Source organism: Pseudorca crassidens, chromosome 2, assembly GCF_039906515.1.
Source record: "Pseudorca crassidens isolate mPseCra1 chromosome 2, mPseCra1.hap1, whole genome shotgun sequence".
Classification (NCBI taxonomy): Eukaryota; Metazoa; Chordata; class Mammalia; order Artiodactyla; family Delphinidae; genus Pseudorca; species Pseudorca crassidens.
Genome location: NC_090297.1, coordinates 9,908,068 through 9,932,323, shown reverse-complemented (window position 1 = coordinate 9,932,323; position 24,256 = coordinate 9,908,068). Strand labels below are relative to the sequence as shown.

The 24,256-nt window shown below is 42.1% G+C and overlaps 1 protein-coding gene across 1 annotated transcript; it reads right to left on the bottom strand.

The window, feature by feature from the left end:
• Nucleotides 1-10,452: 10,452 nt before the first annotated feature.
• Nucleotides 10,453-13,357, bottom strand: LOC137220230 (PRAME family member 12-like). Its single transcript, XM_067729987.1, has 3 exons — nt 13,071-13,357; nt 12,047-12,619; nt 10,453-11,026 (listed from the first exon to the last, which is right to left on the bottom strand). The coding sequence occupies exons 1-3, from the start codon at nt 13,355-13,357 to the stop codon at nt 10,453-10,455; spliced, it is 1,434 nt and encodes a 477-aa protein (XP_067586088.1).
• Nucleotides 13,358-24,256: the final 10,899 nt, after the last annotated feature.

The following is a 24,256-nucleotide window of genomic DNA, read 5'->3' as shown; positions in this document are numbered from 1 at the left end:
GGTTGAGAGTCCACCTGCCAATGCAGGGGACGCGGGTTCGTGCCCCGGTCCGGGAAGATCCCACATGCCGCGGAGCGGCTGGACCCTTGAGCCATGGCCGCTGAGCCTGCGCGTCCAGAGCCTGTGCTCCGCAACGGGAGAGGCCACAACAGTGAGAGGCCCGCGTACTGCAAAAAAAAAAAAAAAAAAAAGGATTATTTATTCTTCTTGTAACTGAAAATTTGTACCCTTTGATGTATTTCTCTCCATTCCCTCTGGCCCAGTCCCTGTCAACCACCATTTTATTCTCTGTTTATGAGAAATTGATTTTCTTTTCCTTTTTTTGAGTCTGCATATAAATGATACGATGTAGTATTTGTCTTTCTCTCTCTGGCTTACTTCACTTAGCATAATGTCCTCCAAGTTTATCCATATTTTCACAAATGGCAGAATTTCCTTTTTATGGCTGAATAATATACCAATATGAACATATACAACTTTTCCTTTATTCATTCGTCCATCAAAGGACTTTTAGGTTGTTTCCATACTGTGGCTATTGTGAATAACGCTGCAGTGAACATGGGTGTTCAGACGTCTCTTCAAGGATCTAGTACACTCACAGTGACCATAGTTAATAATATAATATTTTATATTTAAAATTTGCTGAGAGTAGATCTTATAGGCATTCTCACCACACACACACACAAAGAGTTGACTATGAGGTTGTGGATGTCTTAATTATCTTGACCTTGGTAATCATTTCACAGTGTATACGTATATCACATCACCACATTGCACACTTTAACTATCTACAATTGTATTTGTCACTTATCATTCAATTAAAATGTGTTTACTGAGTATCTACAGTGTACCAACTGCTATTCTGGGTATCAGGGAAACATCCAATTAATGTGATATGTCCCACTACCATGTTATCTCATATGTACAGACTTTACATTCTATTGAGACAGACAAAAAACACATAAGCTGAAACATGAATTTAATACAGGCAGATGTGTACCTAGACCACAGTAGTGCAGGAAGGTAAAGGGACTAAAAAAGAGCCCTTCCCAATGTGCAACACTGGTATACTTACTGTTCTGAGCTGTAGGCAATCAAGACACAGCAGACTGAAACAAAGCAAACCTTTTCCCTCTCTCTGAACTACCTAAAAGAATTTAGAAAGGGGGCCTGGGCCAGAGAGAGAGCTATTATCAAGACATAACTTTATCTGAGTGGTGTATCTGTACGGCAGGACAAACATCTAATTACCAAACAAATTACTAGCTCTTCTGTGAATCACATTCTTCCCCGTTGAAGACCTGGCATTCTCTCCCATCCCGTGTCCTGAGATCACACATGAGCCTCAATTGTTTGGCTTCTCCTTGGGTTTCACTGCACTTGTCTGACTCCTGTAGGTTTGTAATTAATTTTGTTCTGTTTTTCTCTGATTAACTTGATTATTAGACCAGCTGAAGAACATTGAAGGTTACAGAAAACATTTTTCCTCCCCAATAAAAATAAACATGCAAACTGAAGCTACAGCACAATCTTAATAATCAATAGTAAAAATGATGATTATTACATAACCTTTAGAAAAGTTAAGGACTCACTTGATGTAGTTATAAATATATATGTAAATGTAAAAACAGTAAAAGGAATATTTATTTAGTACACTAGATTTTAAAACTTTGAGAATTAAAGTGCTGTATTTCTTTGTAATAAACTTATCAAGAGTAGTAAGAGCAGGGACTGCCTTCTTCCCATGGCATAATTGTCAACGGGGAGCCAACACCGTTTCTATGCTTTGTAAATTGTCATCCTCCTTTCTAAGTTTGTATCAGCCCCCAACATTTGATCCTTCATCCTTCTGACGTCATGAAATTCCCGGAGAGTTTCGTTAGTCTGAAATTTCCAGCCTGTGTCACTTCCTCCAGGGCTTCTTCATCTTTTCTTCAGGTGCTTTCCTCCTTTCTGAATCTCTGGGAGAAGAGGGGTGTGAGCCTGAGAGGAACAGAGACCATGGAGAGAGGGTCGCCCTTGACTGGTTCAAGGTCATATGCAAGAAAATGGAGGGAGCAGGGTCTAAATTTACGTGCCTTTTATCCACATAAGGCACCTCACCAGGTTGTCTCCCTGTGAAGGTTGGCTCCTTTGAAGGAGAAAGGGCTCTAGTCAGCAAGTGGCTGGAACAGCAGGAGGGAAACATTCTTACCAGTATTAGTGTGGTGTATCTGACCAACCAGAATAATATATATTGTATATTATTCACATTTTCTTCATCATCCCTTGACAAGTACTTAGATTGTTTCCATATCTTGCTACTGTGAATAATGCTTCAGTGAACATGGGGGTGGAGATATCTTTTTGAGACAGTGACTTCATTTCCTTCCCAGAAGTGGAATTGCTGGATCAAATGGTAGTTCTATTTTTTATTTAAAATTCACATCTATGCTGTTTTCCATACTGGCTGCACCAAACTACATCCCCAACAACAGTGCAGGAGGGTTCCCTTTTCTCCACACCCTCACGTCACTCGTTATCTCTTGTCTTCTTGATAACAGCCATTCTAAATTTTGTGAGGTGATATTTCATTGTAGTTTTGATATGCATTTCCCTGATTAGTGATGCTGAGCATTTTTTCAAGTACCTGTTGGCCATCTGCATGTCTTCTTTGCCAGAATGATATTTAGTATGAATTGTGAGGTCAGAAACATGCAGTCCCCTGCAAATAGGCAGAATGTAGAGAAATATGGGATGCAGGTGAACTTGAAACGTGTTTTGTGTAGGATAAGGCAAACCAGGCAGAAACTTGTGGTCTGGGGTAAGAGGGTAACTCCCCCTGGAGGCCTCTCCATGGAGGGACCCAAGAGACTCTGTTCCAATCCCTTGGCTCTGACCCAGACCACACACCTAGCCTGGTGGTGCCTGAACTAGTCACCTGCACTGCAATTTTATTATTGTGGATTACTCTTGGGACACACATTCCCTCCTGGATCACCACCAAAACAGCAATTCAACAAAAAGTCACTGGTCTTGGGAAGTAAATTATGCCCCCTGAACTTATTAATAGAAGCACAAATCCTCGTCTCTATAACTGAAATTTCATCCTCAGCACTCCTAGATCTCACTGTGCACAGTCATTGAGGCCACCTCAGAACACTTCTCATCCATGTTCTCAGGACACAGTTCTTCAGACTTTGGAAAAGTGGACACGTGAGGAGTGATGGGATGCTGCAACATTGTTGATGAGTCAGCCCCAAACTCCCATCCTCCATTCCTGTTAGCATCATTGACCCCCTGTGTAGTATTCTGATGATACCTCTTTTTTCAGGAGCCCCTCATACCAGCCTCTGTCCATTGAAGAGAAGAACCTGCAGGAAGAAGGTGACTTAGAGCCCAGGACCCAGGTTGTGTTTGACAACTAACCCAGACACAGCCCAGTGTGCTCTCCTGCATAGACATAAATGCTGCTCTGATGGAAGGTTCTGGAGAAGAGCTTTAGGTCCACCTTGAGGTCAACTGCTCTCCAGTTCCAGCTCTATTTCCATAACCCCAGCAATCTGACACCATTCCAGAGGGGACTGAATTAGACGGTCCTCACTCAGTAACACTCTTGGTCTTCTTCTAAGCTTTTGCTCTTCCAAGGCCTGTCCCTAGTCCAGTGTCCTATCCTCTTTCATCTGGCTACCTCTGGGCTTCACCCCTTGCCCAGTTGTCCAGAAGATCTTGGGTATCCAGCCAGAAACTAACACAAACAGATGTAAAGATATACAATGTTCATGGATTAGAAGAATCAATATTGTTAAAATGACCATACTTCCCAAGGCAATCTAGGAATTCAGTGCAACCCCGTTCAAAATAACAACAGCATTTTTCATAGAACTAAAATTATTTTAAAATTTGTACAGAAACAGAAAAAGACCAAAAATAGCCAAAACAATCTTGAGAAAGAAGAACAGAGTTGGAGGTATCATGCTGCTGCTTTAGACTACATTGCACAGATACACTAATCAAAACAGTATGGTACTGGCAAAACAAACAAACAAACCCAGAAACATAAAAATATGGAACAGAATAGAGAGCACAGAAAAAACCCCTACACACTTATGGTCAATTGATCTATGAAAAAGGAGGCAAGAATATACAATGGAGAAAAGACAATCTCTTCAATAATTGGTGCTGGTAAAGTTGGACACCTACATGTAAAAGAATGAAATTAGAACATTTTATAACACCATACACAAAAATAAACAAAAAATGGATTAAAGACCTAAATGTAAGGCCCCAGACCATAAAACTCCCAGAAGAAAACTTAGGTGGAACAGTCTTTGACACAAATCATAGCAATTTTTTTTTTTTGATATGTCTCCTAAAACAAAGGAAACAAGAGCAAAAATAAACAAATGTTCCCTAATTAAACTTAAAAGCTTTTGCACAGCAAAGGAAACCATGGACAAAATAAAAAGACAACCTGCTGAATGGGAGAAAATATTTGCCAATGATATGACCAATAAGGAGATAATATCCAAAATAACATATAAACAGCTGATACAACTCAACAGCAAAAAAAAAAAAATGGGCAGAAGACTTGAATAGACATTTTTCCAAAGAAGACATACAGATGGTCAACAGTTACATTGAAAGATGTTCAGTGTTGTTAATCATCAGGGAAATGCAAATAAAAAACACAATGAGATATCATTTCACACCTGTCGGAAGGACGATCATCAAAAAAAACACAGATCACAAATGTCGGCCAGGGATGGAGAAAAGGGAACCCTCATACACTGTAGGTGGGAATGTGAATTGGTGCAGCCACTGTGGAAAACAGGACAGAGGTTTCTCTAAAAACTAAAAATATAACTATCATATGACTCAGCAATTTCACTACTGGGTATATACCTAAAAACCCCAAGTACAATAATTCTAAAAGATACACGCATCCCAATGTGCACAGCAGCATTATTTAAAAAGCCAAGATATGGAAGCAGCCTAAGTGTCCATCAACAGTTGAATGGATAAAGAAGTGGTATATTCCACACACACAACGGAATACTACTCAGTCATAAAAAAGAAAGAAATTTTAACATTTGCAACAACATGGATGGACGTGGAGTGTATTATGTATAATGAAATGTCAGACAGAAAATATAAATACTGTATGACATCACTTATATGTGGAATCTGAAAAATAAAATAAACTAGTAAATATAACAAAAGAGAAACAGACTCACAGATACAGAGAACAAACTAGTGTTTACCAGTAGGGAGAGGGAAGGGAGAGGGGTAAGATAGGGTTAGGGGATTAAGAGATACTAAGTACAATGTATAAAATAAACAAGCTAAGAGTATATATTGTACAGCACAGAGAATATAGCCAATATTTTATCATAATAACTATAAAAGTAGTATAAACTTTAAAAATTGTGATTTAGTATGTTGTACACCTGAAACTTATATAACATTTTACTTCAACTATACCTCAATTAAAAAAAAAAAAAAGTAAAGCAGCTCAGCCTACTGATAGAAGCACTGGAGGATGATTTGAAATCCAGTGACCTTTTCTTTTCCCCCTTTTGGCTAATTAAAAAAATAGAATATAGTGGTGAGCTTGACATAAGTTGAGGAAAATTATCTTCTAAGAGGATGAAATGGATAATTCAGGAACAACAGGGCTATATACAGGGAGAAAGCGTTGAGAAACCAAAGAGAAGCTTTGGGGAGTACAAGGATTTTTATTACTCTATGGTTGGCAAGAACAGCAAAACATTGGAGCAACCTAAATTTACATAAGGAGGCACACTGTTAAAATGTGGGCCATTCATTTTATGGACTACTATATGCCCACTGATATGAATGAAGACTGATCCTTAAGACCCACCCTTAAACGTAAAAAAGCAAGATGATCTGAATCACTAAGACACCGTTTCTATAAGGGAAGCTGAACCAGATGTCATCACATGCAAAAATAAATGTACAGAGAGTCAGAGAGAAGTCTGGAAAGTACACTAAACTGAACTCTCTGGAGAGGGGCCTGGGATGAAGAGGAAGTTCAGGGGAGATGTTTCTTCTCTCTGTATTGTTGGGATGTTTTACATTGAGAGTATAGTCCTGTCTTACTTGGGCAAAACCAACAAAAGTATGGGAAACAAATGAAGGTTTCTTTTGTTACTGAGCCAGACTCGGGTCCACTGATCTGTTGCAGTGAAGCCAATCTACTGCTACTGAGAGCGATGAAGGAAAGTGTAGCATTTATTGCAGGCGCCAAGCAAAGAACGGGGGCAACTGTTGCTCAAAAGACCCTAATTCCCTGATGACTTTCAGGAAAAGATTTTTAAAGACAGGGTGAGAGAGAGTGTTGTAGGGTGTGTGATCAGCTCATGGACATTCTTCTGGTTGTTGGTGATGAGGTAATCGGGAATAAATATCATCAAGCTTCTGCTTCCAACCCCTCTGGTCTCTATGTGCTTGTAGCAGCCTGGAGTTCACTTCATTCAGTGTTTTCAAAGTAGCTCAAGGATATGGCTCAGAATGTTACCTATAGCCCTTGAGGAGGAACTATAGGTCTTTGAATTTGTTTAATGGCTAAGCTATTATTATTTTGTCCTGCTTGATTATTTTCCTTTCTTTCTACATTTTATCATATTTTCTGTGTATTCTTTGGAACTCAGGATAGGCCTAGGAGGATAAAGGTTTTCTACAAACAAGAGGCAGCTGCAGGACATGAGGGGGTGTCTGTCCTGGGAAGGGCCCATAGGGTTCTGCTCAGTTACACTTCCAAGTACAACTTATATGTACAAATGCATTGACCACAAGTGCTATTTCTTCCGTATCCAATTTATTTGTTATTGGTAGACAGTTAGTGTTGACTTTCCCCAAATGTGCATTTCAGTGCAAAATAACGTTTGGCTATAAACCGTTGTTAAATATGTCCATGCACCCACAGTTATAAGCATTTACTGCCACACCAGGCTTCTTGTTCAGCTGCAGGACCACAGGGTGATAGAGACGCAGTCTCTGTACTTCATGAGACTATTAATGTTGTTGATGAAAATTCAATTAACTCTCAAGTTAAGAAGAAAAAAAAGGGAATTTTATTTGAACCAAACTGAGGATTATAACCCAGGAAGCAGATTCTCAAAAAGCTCTGGGAACTGTTCCATGTGTTAGAAGTCAAAGGCACAGTCATGTACATTTTTGAGTCAAAGGATCACTCATCAAAATGACATCCTGATGTTTTACATAAAGTTCACCAAGGATACATAGTCCAGGTAAGCACGTACAAGGTGAGCAGCAAGTCACCATGAACCCCTACAGAGCTGGGAAAGAACACTGTTCTTTTAAGAAGTTACATTGCTGGCATCAGAAGAAAAAAAATTGATCTTTAATCTTGAGCAGGCACTCCCATCTTTGAGGAGCTCATTGCATATTAGGTAGGCAGGAGGCCCAAACACACACAGAGAGAGACTTTTATGTTTAATGTTTTTCTTGTCCTGCCTTAAAATATAAGTTTTATTTCATCATTGCCTAACAGGTAAGTTTGTCAACAGAAAAAATTGTAGTACGTACCCTTTTCGTACGATCCAGCAGCCTCGTTCCTTGGTGTCTATCCAAATGAGTTGAAAACGTATGTCCAAACCAAACATGCACATAGATGATTTTAGCAGCAAACCAAAGAAGCAAGAAAGCTGTCCTTCAGTATATGAGTGAGCAAATAAACTGTGGTGTATTCAGACAAAGAATGGGATCAAAACATGAAAAGACATGGAGGAAACTTAATAAGTGAAAGAAGTCAATCTGAAAAGGCTACATACTGTATGATTCCAGAAATATGACATTTTTTCTTTTCTAAAAATTTTTATTGGAGCATACATGATTTACAACGTTGTGTTACTTTCTGCTGTACAGCAAAGTGAATCAGTTCTACATATACATATATACAGTCTTTTTTAGATTCTTTTCCCATATAGGTCATTATAAAGTATTGAGTAGACTTCCCTGTGCTATAAAGTGGGTTCTTACTAGTTATCTATTTTATATATAGTAGTGTGCATATGTCAATCCTAATCTCCCAATTTATCCCTCCCCCACCTTTCCACCCTGGAAGCCATAACAATGTTTCCTACATCTGTAACTCTATATGACAATTTGGAAAAGGCAAAGCTCTGGGGAAAGCAAAAATATCAGTGGTGGCCAGGGACTGGGGGGTGGAAAAGATAAATAGGAAAAGCAAAGAGGATTTTTAAAAAAAAAAGTTTATTGGAGTATAGTTGATTTACGATGTTGTGTTAGTTTCAGGTGTACAGCAAAGTGAATCAGTTATACATATACATATATCCACTCTCCCTCTTTTTTTTTTTTTACATTTGTTTCCCATACAGGCCATTGCAGAGTATTGAGTAGAGTTCCCTGTGCTATACAGCAGGTTCTTATAAGTTAGGACAGTGAAAATACTCCATATGATACTGCACTAGTAGATACATGCAACTATACATTTGTCAAAACCCATAGAACGTACAACCCTAAGAGTGGACCTTGGTGTAAACGATGAAGTTTGGTTGATAAGGATGTCTCAGTGTAGATTCATGAATTATAACAAATGTACTCTTCTGGTGGGAGATTTGGATATCCAGGGAGGCTGTACACGTGGGGGCAAGAGACAAATGGGAACTCTCTGTACTTTCTGCTCAATTTCACTGTGAATCTAAAACTGCTCTAAAAAATAAAGTCTACTTTAAAAAATATAATTGTAATCCTAGCTCTAAAATTTTATTATTGTAAATATTTTTAAAGGAGAAAAAATCTCATTCATTGGTCTCTAAAATCAGTTTTCATGTCTTAGTTGTCTTGAGACGCCAAAGGAAGTTTATCATTTTTTAAAAAATCCACATGCATTCTTTACAAGTACTAAATTACCTCTATAATTTTCAAAGAAATTTCATGTATTTAATATTCATATAAATGTATAAATATTTAAACTCAACTAGTATTAACAGGACAGCAAAATTTTTAAAAAGTACTGACGTATACAGTCCTGCTTACAAAACCGATTTATATCCTCCTGTCTGATCTACCAGCTGGTGGCCTAGGAAACCTGAGGCTCAGAATGTCTATCACTAGAGATGAATCCAATCTCTCCTATATCCTCACTTCCTCCTCCCTGCACTGGCTGAGAGAGCAGCTTGAGTGAACCATGATTCATTGGTGTCCACATGTGAAAGGTGAGACCCATTTCAGGCCCTGGGTTTGCTCTCCACCCTGTTGTAAGGAATAGAGGGTAAGCTAGAGGAATGTAGGTACTGAGGTTTCCACTAGGAGAGAAAAAGAAGGGAAAGACTCATTTAGTTATCTCTTAGTGTATGCTAACTCCAGGGCCAAGCCCTCAAGTGCATTCTCTCATCGGAACTTACAAATGTCTAATGAGCTGGGTTTGTATCATTATCTTCCTTTTGCAAGGCAACCGAGGCTTTTGATTCATGTTCCTCCATCCCTATATCCACTCCATCCCTGGCGCACCAACACCCTGAATTTCCCATCAACTCCTTGAGTCAACTTTTCCCCTTCAAACTTTTTTTTTTTTCACTTTGAGACAATTATATATATTTTTTTCTTTTAACATCTTTATTGGGGTATAATTGCTTTACAATGGTGTGTTAGTTTCTGCTTTATAACAAAGTGAATCAGTTATACATATACATATGTTCCCATATCTCTTCCCTCTTGCGTCTCCCTCCCTCCCACCCTCTCTATCCCACCCCTCCAGGCGGTCACAGAGCACCAAGCTGATATCCTTGTGCCATGCGGCTGCTTCCCACTAGCTATCTACCTTACGTTTGTTAGTGTATATATGTCCATGCCTCTCTCTCGCCCTGTCACAGCTCACCCTTCCCCCTCCCCATATCATCAAGTCCGTTCTCCAGTAGGTCTGTGTCTTTATTCCTGTCTTACCCCTAGGTTCTTCATGACATTTTCTTTTTCTTAAATTCCATATATATGTGTTAGCATATGGTATTTGTCTTTCTCTTTCTGACTTACTTCACTTTGTATGGCAGACTCTAGGTCTATCCACCTCATTACAAATAGCTCAATTTCATTTCTTTTTATGGCTGAGTAATATTCCATTGTATATATGTGCCACATCTTCTTTATCCATTCATCTGATGATGGGCACTACAAATAGAACTACCATATGACCCAGCAATCCCACTACTGGGCATATACCCTGAGAAAACCAAAATTCAAAAAGAGTCATGTACCAAAAGGTTCATTGCAGCTCTATTTACAATAGCCCAGAGATGGAAACAACCTAAGTCCCCTTCAATCTTGTACCCCTGCTGGGTCACCTTTCCTTTTCACATTCACGTTGAGCAGATGCCTGAAACCATAGGTCTGTGTTCTCTTCACAATGCACCTATTTCCTAGGTTTCAGTTTCCAGGGCCCAGAAGAAAGTTTTTCATAGAGGCAACCAACTAGGGAGGGACAAAACAGCAGTATATAATGGTCTTCTCATGACAGAATATCTCATTGCCCCAGCGAGGACAGGGGCTAGAGCTAATCCAGATGGTCCTGGGCCTTCCTAAGTTCCTCATAATCTCAGTCAGCTCAGCCTGAAGCTGGGCAAGTCGCCCCAGGTGTAGAATTCTCTGAGAGCTGTAACTCTCCTTTGGGGCAGGATACAGCTCTAGGATTAAACTGGGTAGTCCATCAGTATGACGCAGCAGATTCTCCATGATGGCCATGGAGAGGAGGTTCCCACAAATGCTGAAGGTCCTGAGCTGGGAGCAGCGGCTCAGGGCAGGCAGGATGGCCTCAAGTTGACAGTCCATGATTCCACACAGATTTAAGTCCAGTTCCTGGAGCGTGGCTGCAACTTTCTCCAGCAGAACTTGGAGGAGCTCAGGACTAAAGTCAGTCAGTGGGACACCACTCAGATCCAGGCCCTTTAGCTGACTGATGTTCAGGCACTGGGACAGATGTTTCAAGTCTGATTCTGTAATCAGACAGTGAGTTATTGCGAGGTTCTCCAAGGGAGTCTTCAGGCACCTGGGAGAGAAACTGAGGAATTAGGTCTTGGAAACTGGGATGGAACGTGACCTCAAGGTGGGAGATAAGTGTTTTACCCAAGGCCAAGGTCATTTTGACCATCTGATAACAATCAATACCCAGAAGGCCCAATCTCATGTTAGCCTGACTCCTGTCATCTTCTTTGTTTGGCTGAGATAAGTACACAGAATCTTGAAAGCTCTCTCTCCTCATCAGTCAAGCAGGGTACAACATACTGCACTTCCTTTTGCGGATGAACGAAAAGAGTGGAATTCACTAGAACATGCTCAGAGGAGAGCCTAGCACAGAGCCTCAATCAAGAGTGGGCATCACTGAATTTTCATATTTAGAGTTGAAACAAACAAAAAATACTCTCACATCAGGGTGCCTTTAGCTCACTAATTGAGCCCCAGGTGCCCAGATCTCTGGGCCAGATGAGGCTGGAGGGAGACATGCACAGAGAACCAACCTGGACAAGATTCCACATCATCACCTGGGGTCTCCAGTCTGCAGGGGCTCAGTTACATCCCTGCATCATCTGCAAACCACCTACCACTTTTTATTTTGCTTTTGGCTCCCCATTCCTTACCACCAGAATCATGCATTTCCCGTATATTAATTACCTAATCTGGAGCACAAGCAACATTTTACAGATGGGGAATTTGAGACAGGCTCACTGTGGGCACAAAACGGCTGAGCGCAGAGTTCCTCTAGAAACACTCAGGTCTGAGTTTCTTTCCCCTCTTCAGTGCCCTCTTACCTGTTTTTTTTTTTTTAAGTCACCTGAACAAAGACATCTCTTCCTGAGAAAGAAATCACAAACACTGATACATCTGAATCCTCCAATCTATAGCTTCCTAACATGGTGTCCCTTTCCAGAGCCTCTATCGCACTTTGTCCCTCTACCTTGATTTGTGTGGTTATGTGATGCCACACTTCAAGGTAGAGCAACAAAGGAAACAATGCACGTGACGTTCTAGTGTTGTGTTCTCTGTTACTCGGTCAGTGGTGCACACTCACCTGAGCATCTGGTCCAGGCGACCTTGGAGGAAGGAGGGAGATTCCATACGGAGATCCCGGAGGTGGTGCAGCCTGAGGAACTGAGAGGTAATTTGGACAACGTGCTGCTGTTCTTGCCCCTCAAGTGCAGACATGTGGATGTTGGAGAGAAGGAGTCTCTGCACTTTATTCATCTGGCCCAGGAGAGGAGCAAACACAGCCAGGGTGGAGAGATGCCAGGTGCAATTCACTTGCACCTCCTGGATACAGTCCAGTTGCACCATACTCAGGACCTTCATAATATTTTCCATGGACATTGTAACAATTTTCAGCTTCTTACAGCACAGGTGTATGGAAACTTTTCTCTTCTCCACCCACTGCATGAGGTAGATAAAGAATTCATCCATGGTCCCTTCACTGAGGCAAAGTTCTATAAACACCTCCAAGGGAGCCAAGGGCTGCTCTGTCCTTGACCTGTCCTCAGCCACTGGTGCCATTGATGAGCTCGAGGACACACGGACATTGGATCCAGACCACATGCTCCAGAAGTCCTGGCCAGTATTCCTTAAATCCAGCACCCGCAGTTTGCACCTCCTGTGGGGGAAACAGCAGATTGGCAGCGATGGTTTAAGATCCACACTGAATGAAACCACAGTCTCAGAATTTAGGCAACACTCACTTCCCACGTGTGCTTTTACTTCATGTTCCTGACGTCACCTGCTGCCTTGTCCTCTTCTTCCCTCTCTGCCTTTCTTTCCTCCATCTCCTTTCCCACTTCCATTCTTTCTGGTTTTCTACTTCTAGTACCTTTAATCATCACTAGAAGGCTGTGGGGGCATGTTCTTTCAGACTCTCCTGCATCTTAGGCACTCCCACACTTCCAGAAGGCATTTCCCAAAGTGAGCTCAGCAATGGCCAAGGCCTCTGAGCTTCTTCCTTGGCATCATCAGAAGCCTCTGGTCCATCCCTTGGCTACCTACTCTTACGACACCAGCTGTCTCTTCAACAATGTCTAGGACCCTACCAGCCTACCTGGCAGACTCACCTGGGGCAATCCTTCTGGGCAAGCAGGACATCAAGCCCATCCAACACTGCTTGTAAGGTCCCCACATGAGGCATCTCCATCAGGCCTCCCAGAGGTAGACGGACAAAGGGCCAGGCTTGCACCATGGCCTTCAGGGTCTCACTGTGTCTCCCATGGAAGGCCTCCATGAACAGTGATGGGAAGAACTCTGTTGGTAGATCCTTCAGAGCAGCAAAGGCCAAGGTCTCATCCCTCAGCAGGCTCATTCCCACCAGGTCCAGGAGTCTGGGTGGATTCCAGATACTCATGCTGATCTTTTCCAAAAGGAAACCTGTGGACAAGACATCCTTTTCATGCCAAGCATGAGCAAGCCTCCATTGTGTCCCCACCCTTCAGAGGGACTTAGCACAGTGGTAGAAGTGCCTCAATTTTCCCCAATTCCACTCTAGGTTCAGCGGGCACAAAGCCATAACTCTTTCCCTACTAGCAGCAGAACAAGTATCTCACAAGTACCAAGGAGAAGGAAAGGCAACCACTAGTCCATCCATTTCCACCCACTGCTTTGCTTAATTCATGTCCCAGTGGTAAGTGTGTACCATGAACCTTAACAATGTCCCTTATCTTTCTTGGGGGAAAACTTTCAGACCATCACTTAGGGCCCCAAAACTATGGGAATAGGAGCATCATGTGGTCCAGAACAACCTCCATCCTCAATTCCCACAGTTAACTTGGCTGAGAAAGATGAAGGAGATGCCCCTGAAATGAATGCTATTTGCACAAAGTAAATATTTTAAACGCCAAGAAATAAAATTCCAAAGAGATATTTTTCATTAAAAAGAATATCTGTTTGGTTAAGACATTTAGAAATAATATAAACCAACGCACAAATCAAAGTATTTGGGATTAAGGCAAATTTACACTTAGAGGTAAAACCAAAATCTTAAATCAGTTTATCTGAAAAGAAATAAGAAACCTTCCATACCAAGCTACATGCCACCATTCAAGACACAGAGATCATGGGTAAGATGAGGGTGTCCTTAGCTGAGGTATGTAACTGACCAGCTCTGATGATATTGACGAGGTGGTGCTAGGACCTCAGACTCCTCGGAAAATCCAGGAGGTGACTGGATTCTGCATCTCTTCTTTGGTACAGGAAGATTTTATATACCTTTCTAATCACAACTTCCTTCTTTCCAACTACTAACTTCCAATCAGAAAGCATACCTGATTAGATTCCAGACTGTCCATCAGGTTAATCCTGATGGGATCTTTGTCTATCTCAAGAGGAATGGATTGAATCAGATATTCATTCAGGGAAGAGAAAGAACGAAGGAGGGGTATTGGAGTCAAAGGCACGTTCCTTGATTCACTCCACAAATATTCATTGGGTTTGACCAATACCAATAGTTATACCTGTGGGTATGAGACAGGGAAGGGGCTATTGATTTGTGATATTGGATAGGAAAAACAAAAATTTAAAGCATCAGTGTTGGGGGATCTTTGGCCATTCACAATTATCAAAATGTCCCAGAATAAAAAGAGCTTCATGAAGACAGTGGTGTTGTTCCCAACGGAAACACAATAAATCCATCCCTGTATCAAGTGTCACTTAGGTGTTATGTCGGAAACATGGGAGATTATGAGCTGATTCGGGCAGCAAGGGAAGTTCTTTGGGGGATGTGTTTGGTTTTCCAGCCTTATGTCAAGGCTTCTCTGAAGGAGGTCAGGTCAAAATCACAGTGAGAAGGGTGGGGCTGGGCAGCATGGAGCTGGGCATTCCTAAAGGGACCGTGTGAATGAGAAAAACAGTGGAAAACATAGTTGTTGTTGTTGGTTTTTTCTCCTGAAAAGGGAGAAGATTTAAAGGCTATTCTCTGGGTGGAGTTTAGAAATTGAAAGGGAGTGGCTAAGAAGAGGCAGTGTCATCTCTGACGGTGTTTCCTCCCAGAAAGATGGTATCAGCACAGCAAACAGGCATGAAAAGGTTAATCTGAGAATGTGAGAAGAGGGAGAGGCTGGGAGCCCTGGGAAGTCAGGCATTTCCAAGACTGAGACTCACTGAGGGTGGGCACTGTGGGCTGTTTGGGAACTTGGAACCGGGGGAGACATGAACATGGTCAGTCACAAATAACCCTGTCATCCAGGGGCAGCTGCTAAGAAGAGATGTTTTCCTTTAGGTTTTTTCCCCACAGAGGATAATTCCCAGATGGCAAATAACCCCACCCATTTTCCAGGGGTCTTGGAAGCTGAACCATAGTCCCATTGTCCCCTTTCCAAGTATATTTTGATAATTACTGTTTTCTAAAACTTAACTAAGTTCAGCACAGATTCTGATCAAGGTAATAGCAATGGGCACAGAAATAAAATTCTGTTTTTCTCTTCATATTAAGCACTGTTCACAAATACCAACACCTCTTTCAAACAAAATTCAGAAGCTGTATTTGGTGTTTAAGTATCTGCCACGTTCAGGTATGAGTTCCACCCCAGCTACACCACACAGAGATTCTTTTGAAGTTTCAGGACACAAAGAAAGCTGGACCTTCTCTCCACCCCCAGAATTTTCCATGCCTCACACCCCCCATTCCATACAGTGCCCAAACAATTCTTGTATACCACCGGCTGCCAAGGCAAGGATTATTTGAAGATTGTTCTCCATCTTGGTATCTTTCCTGAAGATTCTTTTCACCATATTTCTACCATGGGTATAAATGGCTTTTACATAAAATTGGGCTAAACCAAATTGTACTCAATAGACTTTTAACTCCCAGGCCATCAAGCACCTTTACTAATGAGTTGCAGTATAGTGAGATCTGCAACAACAGTAATCATAACCATCTCTGTTTATTGAACACAAACTGGGTGAGCACTGGTGCTGACCCTTTTTATCCACTAGTTCAGACATTAACCTTCACAGAGAATCTAGAGGTCACTGCTATCTCTCTGCATTTTTAACCTGGTGGATTGGGGTCTTACTCAGTAGAGGAATCTGCCCACTGCCATGCAGTGAATAACTGGTAGATTCCCTTTGTTGACGGGATCAGAAGGAACCAAGGAACCCTGAGCTGTCAAACAACCTAAATTGTGGAGAGGACTAACTGAGAGACTTCACTCGAACGTTAGTGGAAATGGGGAAAGTGCAGTGTCTCAGGTGGGGATGTTTCTATGGGTTTGCAGCTTCCATGAGATTCAAAAAGACCATTGTTTTATTTTATTTATTTATTTTTGAGGTACGCAGCCTTCTCACTGTTGTGGCCTCTCCTGTTGCAGAGCACAGGCTCCGGACGCACAGGCGCTGAGCTGCCATGGCTCACGGGCCCAGCCGCTCCGCGGCATGTGGGATCCTCCCGGACCGGGGCACGAACCCGTGTCCCCTGCATCGGCAGGCAGACTCTCAACCACTGCGCCACCAGGGAAGCCCAAGACCACTGTTTTAAAGTGGCAGGTTGTAACTAATTCTCTGAAGAAAACTCCAGGGATGAAATGGAAAGGTCCAAAGTGGGCAGACTCGAAGTTGAGCCTCTCTGGGATATTTGGGAGTTTGCAGGATACTGGGAAGGAGCTTTCTTGCCTGAGCAGTAATCAACTGTGGGAGCTGTGTCAAAGAAAACCAGAGACAGACACAGGTTTATACGGTAAAGGCGAATTTTATTCAGGATTATTGCAACAGAGGAAAAGATACACCAGTATGGAACTGGTCTCCGTTCACAATACAATGAAGACATTTGGGAATTCACAACCAACAAGCAGGGGGTTTCCTGGCTGGAAAATTACTATGAGGAGACTTCAGTTCTGGGGGAAATCTGGCTAAACCAGTGTAACAGGATTCCTACCGAATCCTGTGATCAGATACCAAGAGTGGGGAGTGAGGAATTTGGATCAGTTATTATTGGAATAGCAGGTATCAAAGGTGTGGATTCTTCTAAAACTGACGAATCAGGGTTCTTCCTAAAGCTGGATTTTACAAGGATGTGCACAGATGGGCCTAGCAGAAGGTCAGGAGACTGACTTAGAGTTTTCAAGTGTACGTGCCAGTTGAGGGGATCGTGTTGGAGCCATGGGCGCATTGTGCAAATCCTGATGTAGTGAAGAGCTTGGCCAACTTGAGAACAGGAAGAAAGCCACTGAGGCTGGGCAAAGAGGTGCAGGCAGTTCAGGAAGGATCCATCAGAAGATTTTCATGATCTTATTAATTCTTTCCCTACTGGTGAAGAAAGTTAGGGGAAGATTGTTTTATTCTTATATTGTTATTTATTCTGGTACACACCATCCAAGCGCACCTGGTATGGTCTGAGTGGTGAGGGTTAGCACAGGGTGATACAGCCACACTCTGTGTATTCCTTCTCAGTTGGTTCTTTTAAGTTTATACAGCTAAATCAACCCTAAGTGAAAATATTTGCTCTTCTCTTTTCCATTGTAAAAGCCTTGACTCTTTTCTTTTTTCAGTTTTCTTTTGGCATATTTTCCTAGAAGATTTTTTTCAGTTTTATTGAGATACGATTGACCTCTTTTTCAGTGTACAACATAATGATTTGATATATGTATACACTGTGAAATTATCACCACAATAAATTTAGTTATCATCCATCACTTCACGTAGTTAAAATTTTTTCCTGTGGTGAGAACTTTAAAGATCTACTCTCCTAGCATTTTTTTTCAAGTACACAATACAGAATTGTTAACTTTTGTCACTGTGCTATACATTACATCCCTATGACACATTTATTTTATAACTAGAAGTTTGTACCTTTTGACCGCCTTTATTCATTTCCCCATAAATCTTTGACTTGTTTCATTTAACATAATGCCCTAATAATCTGTCCATATTGTTGAAAATGGCAGGATTTTCTTCTTTTTTATGGTTTTAATTCAGAATAATATTCATATATATATATGAATATATATGTATTATATATATATTCACATTTTCTTCATCATTCATTGATGGACCCTTAGGTTGTTTCCCTTTCTTGACTATTGTAAATAATGCTGCAGAGAGCTTAGGGCTGCAGATGTCTTTTTGAGAAAGTGATTTCATTATCTTCATATATATACCCAGAACTGAAATTGCTGGATCTTGTGGTACCTCCATACTGTTTTCCACATTGTCTGCACATTCTTACATTCCCAGCACAGTGGCTACACAAGGGCTCCTTTTTCTTCACACCCTCACCGTCACTCGTTATCTCTTGTCCTCTTGATAACAGCCATTCTAAAAGGTGTGAGGTGATATCTCCTTGTGGTTGTGATGTACATTTCCCAAGCATCTTTTCAAGTACCTGTTGGCCACCTGCATGTCTTCTTTGCCAGAATGAAGTCAGCAATGGGCAGTCCCCTGAAATTTGGTAGAGTGTAGAGAAATACAGGATACAGGTCAACCAGAAGTGTGTTTTTTCTGTAGGATACGGCAGACCAGGTGGAGAACTTGGGGTCTGGGATGTGGGGTAGTTCCCCTGGAGGCCTCTCAACAGTGGGGCTCAAGAGACTCAGTTCCATCCCCTGGCTTCAAGCCAGCCCGGGAGTACCTGAACGGCTCATCTGTTCTGCCCTTTCATTATTGTGCTTTACCCTTGGAACACACACTACCTCCTGGGATGCCACCAAAAAAGCAAATCAACAAAAGTCGCAAGTGTCTTGGGAAGTAAATGCTGTCCCCTGAACTAATGAATAGGAGCACAAGACCTCATCTCTATAACTGGAATTTCCTCCCAAGCATCCCTGGTTCTCACTGTGCACACTCACTGAGGCTGTCTCAGAACTCTTCCCATCCCTGTTCTCAGGACACAGTTCTTCAGATCTTGCAAAATCAGGCACATGGGGAGGGTTGCAAGGTTGTCCTCAGGGCTGTCTCAAATCCCCAAACTCCCATCCCCCATTCCTGTTACCATCACTGACCCTCTGTGTAATATTCTGATAAGGAAGGAGGTGACTCAGTCCAAGACACAGGAAGTTCCTTGGTAACTGACCCGGACACAGTCCAGTGTCCTCTCTTGCACAGACATGGGTGCTGGTCTGATGGGAGCCCCTGGAGAAGAGCTATAGGCCCATCCTGAGGCCAACAGCATTCTTGTTCCAGCTCCATTTCCGTAACCCAGAGAGTAGGGCCATCCCAGAGGGGACTCAGTTAGACTTTCCTCTCTGTCTGACGCTCTTGGTCTTCTCCTAAGCTTTTGCTCTTCCAAGTCTTTTCCCAAATCTACTATCCTGTCCTCTCTCACCTTTCTTCCTCCAGGCCTCACCCCTTGTCCAGCAGTCTAGATGATCTTGCATCTCCAGCCACCAGGGGACACTGTGGGCCCAGAATTGGCTGCAGTGCAGGGTTCCAGGAGGGAGACGAGAGAGATTGCATCACCTTGAACTAGGGGGCAGCCAGGGAGTGGAGGCTGGGGTGATGGGGGGAGACTGCCCAGGCAGGGGCTTGTTAGGGGACCCTGGAATTTTGTAAGTAGGGTTGTAACATAACCTGATGAGTGTTTCCCAGCCCCCCTGGCTGCTGTTGGTTAGTGTTCTGGGGGAGTTAACAAGGAAGCAGGGATGCCAGAAAGAGACCCTTGGTGGCTCCTGGCGGCAGATCCTGGCTTGCACTTTAGGTACCTTGGGGACAACTTCAGGGATACTTGGAGGCAGAATCAACAGCACTTCGCTCTTAGAGTGAAGGTGGGGCATGAGGGTAAAACAGGGATTGAGGGACCTCCTAGAGCCTTGTGGTGACTTCTTAAAATTGGGAGGAATGGGAAAGGAGCAGGTACGAAAAAAAGGTAAAGAGTCTGCTGGGCCATGTTATTCTTCAGATGATTACATCATTTTATGAAAAAAGATGAAGTACAGAGTAACACCTGAAATATATATATATATATATATATACACATACATATATAATCATATATATTCTTATTCAAGAGCTATTTGCAAATGCCTCCCATGGACTTTATATTTATACATGGTGTTGCACTACTGTGGGGTGCAAAGGGGATTATAGGCCCTGCAGTTTCAAAGCCAGGCTCCTGAGTAAGGTCAATCTCTGGCCCAGAAAAACAAAGTCATGTGGTTTCTTTTCTGTTGTCTTCAGCGTCACTGTGGGTCAGGTCAGAATGCTATGCAGGACATTTTTGTCTCCACATTAGAGGCTGCAGGGTGGCACTCCAGAAGCCAAATGTGTCCTACAGACATGTTTTGGGACAATGTTTTAACAAATAAGATTTGTGGCCAGAGGTTAAAAATCAAGTTTTGTATCATAATTTACTCCCCAATATCCCTTGAAGAAAAAATCTTAAAAGAAAAATGTAGCATCACTGAACCCACATCCCTAAGGGGTATCACGAACTGCGAGGCAGCTTCCCTGATGTGGGGGCCTGTGCCCTCCAGGTCTCCATGGTCCCTGCCTGCAATCCTTCACTCACCCCCTGCCTGGCCCTGGGTTCTGTGGAGTTTGTGTCTCATGTAGGAAGATGCCCAGGCAATTTGACCTGAGACTGGGAGAGAAGGAAACTGTTCACCTACTCCTGCAGTGGGAAAAGGGTAGGAAGACCCCAAAGTGGGATGTGGGGACCTGGGATACAGAAATTGCATGTGTCCAAGTTGTTCCTGCTCCAGTGACTATGGGAACCTTAGTTCAAGAAAAAAAAAAAAAAAAGAAATCTAGCACAAAATCCAGATTCAGGAGTGTATCTGGAAACTCCAGTGAACTGGGGACCTCAGAGACGGTTTCTTTTCAGACAAAGAACCGGAGGCCCAGAGCATGAAATGTGTCAGCAAGAAATGTCTGACCAGAACTGGGACCTCGGAGTGAGCCCCACAGTGTTTGCAGGTCAACACGGCTATGCCTTCAAATTCATGGATGAATTATCTGAGCATTGGCACACCCGAGTTCACCAACAGCCCCTCAGACGTTTGCCAAGAAGAAATAGAAAATCGCTGGGGGCAGGGGGCAATCAGGTGTTGACTTATTTTCACATCTGCTCCCATGAGTTAGCGCCAAATCAGACAGACCCTGATCCTGAAGCCATAGCCACCTGCACATTGGTGTCAAATTGGCCACCAGGGGGCTTGTGCCAGCCAATGGGCTGAACTCTAGGGGGTCATCCAGGCTTGGCTCCTAAGGTGCCGGGCTCCACAGTCAAACCAGCACATCTTGGCAGAGGGACCAGCTGGCAGGTTACTGGACGCTGCTGCAGAGCCGGGCCATTCCCTGGGGCCTGGCTATTTATGCCTGTGGTCTTTGAATGTCAAGAAACAGCTGCTGCCATTTTTGGAGGATTTATTCGGCAACAAGTTCTGGGCTCAGTGTTTGTATCTGAGTTAGAGATCATCATGGTACCCATTCAATAGCGGAAGACATAGATTCAGAGAAGGACAGAAACTTCTTCAAGGACACACAAGAGTAAGTGTTAAAACTGGAATTCTGGGGCTTCCCTGGTGGCGCAGTGGTTGAGAGTCCGCCTGCCGATGCAGGGGACACGGGTTCGAGCCCGGTCTGGGAAGATCCCACATACCGTGGAGCAATTAGGCCCGTGAGCCACAACTACTGAGCCTGCGCGTCTGGAGCCTGTGCTCCGCAACAAGAGAGGCCGCGATAATGAGACGCCCGCGCACCGCGATGAAGAGTGGCCCCCGCTTGCCACAACTAGAGAAAGCCCTCGCACAGAAACGAAGACCCAACACAGCCAAAAATAAATAAATAAATAAATTTTAAAATAGTATGGAAAACAAAACTTTTCTTTCATGTACATTTACATGTACAAATATATAGACTACAATTGCTATTTCTTCCATATCAACTTATCTACGTTATTGGTAGCCAGAAAATGTTGATTTTGCACAAATCTGCATTTCAGTGAAAAGTATCATTTGGCTATAAACTGATGTTAAAGATTTCCACACATCATGCAGTTCAGGCTTTGTGTTCAGCTATACTACCACAGTGTGAGAGACACAGTACCTGCCCTTTATGAGACAATCTCTAACAGGTGAGATTGTCAAGGTAAATAATTGTAATATGCACCCTAATCATACAATCCAGCAATCTCACTCCCTGGTAGCTACCCAAATGAGTTTAAACCTTATGTCCACAACAAATGTGCACACAGATGCTTATAACAGCTTTATTGATAATTGCCAAAACTTGGAAGCAGCTAAGATGTCCTTCAGTAGGTAAATGAATAAATAAACTGCACTATATTCAGGCAACGGTATGTTATCAAACCATGAAAATACTTGGAGGAACCTTAAATTTGTATTAATAATTCAAAGAAGCCTATCAGAAAAGGCTACATATTGTATGATTCCAACTATGTGACATTGTGGAAAAGACCAGTCTCTGGGGACAGCAAAACAGATCAGTGGTTGCCAGGGAATGGGGGAGAGGGAGAGATGAAAAAGAGCAAATAGGACTTTTATGGCAGTGAAATTTCTCTCTATGATATGATAATGATGGATATATCTCATTATATGATTGCCAAAACCCATAGAAAATACACCACTAAGAGTGAAGCTTAATGTAAACTATGGACTTTGGCTGATAATGATGTGTCAATGTAGGTTCATCAGTGTAACAAATGTACCAACCTGGTGAGGGAAGTTTATAGTCCTGAAGGCTGTACATGTGGTGGGGTAGCAGTTAAATGGGAACTCTTTGTACTTTCTGCTCATTTTCAAGATGAACCTAAAACTCCCCCAAGAAATAAAGTCTACTGTAAAAAAATATAATTGTAAACTTTCCAGCCCTAAAATTTTATTATTCTAATTTTTTTAAAGAAGAAACCATTCTTGTTCATTAATGTTTAAAATCAGTTTTAAAGTCTCATTTGTTTAGAGGCTCCAAATCAAGTTAAACTTTTCCTAGAAGTAAACATTCATTCTTTAAAAGTATTAAATTTACATTATAATTTTTTTTCTTAACATTTTTATTGGAGTATAATTGCTTTACAGTGATGTGTTAGTTTCTGCATGTATCCAAGTTGTTGTATTCACTTTGTTGTATAATAAAGTGAATCAGCTATACATACACATATATCCCCATATCTCCTCCCTCTTGCGTCTCCCTCCCACCCTCCCTATATCACCCCTCTAGGTGGTCACAAAGCACTGAGCTGATCTCCCTGTGCTATGCGGCTTCTTCCCACTAGCTATCTATTTTACATTTGGTAATGTATATATGTATGTCCATATAAACACTACCACTCTCTCACTTTGTCCCAGCTTACCCTTCCCCATCCCCATGTCCTCAAGTCCATTCTCTAGTAGGTCTGGGTCTTTATACCCGTCTTGCCCCTAGGCTCTTCATCTTTTTTTTTCTTTTTTTTTTAGATTCCATGTATATATGTTAGCATGTGGTATTTGTTTTTTCTCTTTCTGACTTCACTCTGTATGACAAACTCTAGGTCCAACCACCTCACTACAAATAACTCAATTTCGTTTCTTTTTATGGCTGAGTAATATTCCATTGTATATGTGTGCTTCATCTTCTTTATCCATTCATCTGTCAATGGACACTTAGGTTGCTTCTATGTCCTGGCTATTGTAAATAGAGCTGCAATGAACATTGTGGTACATGACTCTTTGAATTATGGTTTGTTCAGGGTATATGCCCAGTAGTGGGATTGCTGGGTCATTTGGTAGTTCTATTTCTATTTTTTAAGGAACCACCATACTGTTCTCCACAGTGGCTGTAACAGTTAACATTCCCACCAACAGTGCAAGAGGGTTCCCTTTTCTCCACACCCTCTCCAGCATTTATTGTTTGTAGATTTTTTATGATGGCCATTCTGACCAGTGTGATATGATATCGCATTGCCATTTTGATTTGCATTTTTCTAATGATTAGTGATGTTGAGCATTCTTTCATGTGTTTGTTGGCAATCTGTATATCTTCTTTGGAGAAATGCCTGTTTAGGTCTTCTGCCCATATTTGGATTGGGTTATTTGTTTTCTTGATATTGAGCTGCATGAGTTGTTTGTAAATTTTGGATATTAATCTTTTGTCAGTTGCTTCATTTGCAAATACTTTCTCCCATTCTGAGGGTTGCCTTTTTGTCTTGTTTATGGTTTCCTTTGCTGTGTAAAAGCTTTAAGTTTCATTAGGTCCCATTTGTTTATTGTTTTTAGTTTTTTGTGGTTTTTTTGCAGTACGCGGGCCTCTCACCATTGTGGCCTCTCCCGTTGCGGAGCACAGGCTCCGGACGCACAGACACAGCAGCCATGGCTCACAGGCC

Bases quoted from the DNA above. Each gene is read 5' to 3' on its own strand.
- LOC137220230 (XM_067729987.1), bottom strand. From the start codon at position 13,357: ATGAGTATCTGGAATCCACCCAGACTCCTGGACCTGGTGGGAATGAGC. The intron at 12,620-13,070 runs GTGAGTCTGCCA...TTTCCCCCACAG, and splicing joins GCCCAGAAGGATTGCCCCAG to GAGGTGCAAACTGCGGGTGC. The intron at 11,027-12,046 runs GTGAGTGTGCAC...TTTCTCTCCCAG, and splicing joins CGCCTGGACCAGATGCTCAG to GTGCCTGAAGACTCCCTTGG.